Source organism: Penaeus japonicus, unplaced genomic scaffold (assembly GCF_977035675.1).
Source record: "Penaeus japonicus unplaced genomic scaffold, GWHDUDI00000001_assembly GWHDUDI00000007, whole genome shotgun sequence".
NCBI lineage: Eukaryota > Metazoa > Arthropoda > Malacostraca > Decapoda > Penaeidae > Penaeus > Penaeus japonicus.
Genome location: NW_028234409.1, coordinates 32,865,600 through 32,868,099, shown reverse-complemented (window position 1 = coordinate 32,868,099; position 2,500 = coordinate 32,865,600). Strand labels below are relative to the sequence as shown.

Below are 2,500 nucleotides of genomic sequence, written 5' to 3'. Positions count from 1 at the left end.
TTACATTAAAGAACATAATGTACCTACTCTTGATCAGACAGTACAGCTAGCGGATAACTGGGCTGCTGCTCACAATGCTTACCCCAAGTCAAATGTAACTTCTGTCAAAAGTAAAAGAAGTGTCGAGAGTAAGCCCGCTAATCATTTTTCCGTCACGAGGGAAAATTTCAACAGCAACCAAATCAAATGTCACAGTTGTGGGGATTTTGGTCATTATAGGAATCGGTGTCCAAAGAATCCTTTAGCTTTTAAAAGTATCTCTACAGAGAAAAAGATTGAAAAGGTTGGCTTTTCCTTGTCTGATACGACTCCACGTAAATTTCTGGCTAATGGTACTGTGAATGGGCAGAGGGTTTCTACTATTCTACGAGACTCTGGCTGTTCATGTGTTATGGTTTCAGAGGAAGTATTGCCAAATATTGATACCAGTAACAGTAAATTAGTGAAAGTTAATGATTATCTAGGGAGAGTGAATTATTTCCCTCAGGTGCGCTGTTACATCACATGCCCATACTTTGTCGGATGGACTAACGCTTTAAGAGCACCTCTTAAATTTTGTAGTGTACTCATCGGCAATATCCCGGGAGTGCGTGATTCCTATTCTGATATTTCTGAAATAACTAATGATTCTTCCACTCATAACAATGATCAGGTACAGGCTGTACAGACAAGGTCATCCAAGAACAAAAGGATCCATCCTCTCGTTTTACCAAAGCTCGAGCCCCTAAGTATCACTCCAACGGAATTTGCGAAGTTGCAGAGTTCCTGTTCATCTTTGTCTTCTATCAGGGAAAAGGTCGAGTCGGGGGAAGTGCACAACACCCGTGATGGTATGACTTTTGAATTTGTTAAAATTGATGGGTTGCTTTATCGGAAATGCATAAACTCTAACTTTCAAGATAATGTTGGGAAAGTGTCTTTAGTGGTACCTTCTGACTGCAGAGCAATAGTAACGTCTGTAGCTCACGAGTCTCCTCTTGCCGGCCATTTTTCACATCGCAAGACCTTGAGAAGGATAACAGATAATTTTTATTGGCCAGGTATGGGATGTGATGTGCGGGATTTTTGTCGGTCTTGTGATAAATGTCAAAGAATGTCACACAAAGGGAGAGTGAAACCCGTTCCCCTCAAGCCAATGCCTATAATGACGGAGCCTTTTTCTCGTGTTGCCATAGATATAGTGGGTCCACTAAGTCCTCCCTCTGATGGTCACAAGTATATTTTAACCCTTATAGACTTTGCCACAGGCTTCCCTGAAGCAATTCCCTTGAGAGAGATCGACTCGGTATCTGTCGCGGAAGCGTTATTAGTAATATTTTCCAGGGTAGGTATCCCCAGAGAAATTCTTTCTGACAGAGGCACACAGTTCACTTCACAATTAATGGGTGAACTTCACAAATTGTTGGGTATCAAACCTCTGTTTACTACTCCATATCACCCCAGTGGAAATGGTAGGGTTGAAAGGTTTCATTGTACACTGAAAGCCTCGCTTCGAAAATTGTGTGTGGACAAACCAAGAGATTGGCACCGATATCTCATTCCTACTTTATTTGCCCTCAGAGAAATTCCGAGTGACAGAACAGGATTTTCTGCCTTCGAACTCCTGTATGGTCGTGCTGTTCGAGGTCCTCTAACAGTGTTGAGAGATCTGTGGGAGGACAAGAGTATCAAAGATGACGAGAGATCTTCCTTCCAGTATGTGATAGAGCTCAGGGATAAGCTTGAGGAGTGTGCGAAGATAGCAGCTCGTAATGCTGACATCAGCTCCACAAGGTATAGATCTTATTTTGATATTAAGTCCCAAGATCGTTCTTTTAATCCAGGTGACGAAGTGTTGGTACTCTTGCCGGATACTGCTAATAAACTTCTGATGACTTGGAGTGGTCCACATATCGTGATGGAGAGGAGGAATAAGGTCAACTATTTGATAAAGGAAAATGGACAGCCCAAACTTTATTTATCATGCAAATCTTCTAAAAAGGTATCACAGACGAGCTAACGTTTCTCTGGCACAGGTAATAGACGAAGTCGAATATCAACATAGCTGTCCAGGTATGCTTGATGTTGCTCAGTCATGTGTGGTAGATGTAGAAAGTGATGAGTATCCTGTTACACCTGATGGTAGAGAAGATTCCTTACGATCTAATGACATTTCATGTGCGGAAATTAGTTCAGAACTATCCCAAGATCAGCAGTGTGACATCCATAATCTGATAAAAGATTTTTCAGATGTGTTTTCGGAAACTCCAGGTTGTACATCTCTTATTGAGCATGACATCACCCTCAATACTACCGAGCGCCTGAAGCCTAAGATATATCCTATACCCCTTCATCTGCAATCACCTTTTGAGGAAGAGGTAGATCAACTATACAAGCAAGGAATCATTAGGTTATCATCGTCTCCTCATTGTTCCCCCGTGGTAATGGTACGGAAATCCGATGGTACGTATCGAATGGCTATAGATTATAGAAGCCTTAACTCTGTCACAGTTTTTCATGC

The 2,500-nt window shown here is 41.8% G+C and overlaps 2 protein-coding genes across 3 annotated transcripts in view; both read left to right on the top strand.

The window, feature by feature from the left end:
• LOC147471589 (uncharacterized) overlaps nt 1-1,999 on the top strand; it is a 3,824-nt gene extending 1,825 nt beyond the window's left edge. Inside the window, exon 1 of the mRNA XM_086538681.1 lies at nt 1-1,999. This exon is cut by the window's left edge and continues 1,825 nt beyond it. Within this exon, the coding sequence (XP_086394807.1) occupies nt 1-1,999 (1,999 nt within the window).
• The window catches only part of LOC122262676 (uncharacterized), a 229,610-nt gene that overhangs the window by 155,279 nt on the left and 71,831 nt on the right, over nt 1-2,500 (top strand). The window lies entirely within an intron of this gene.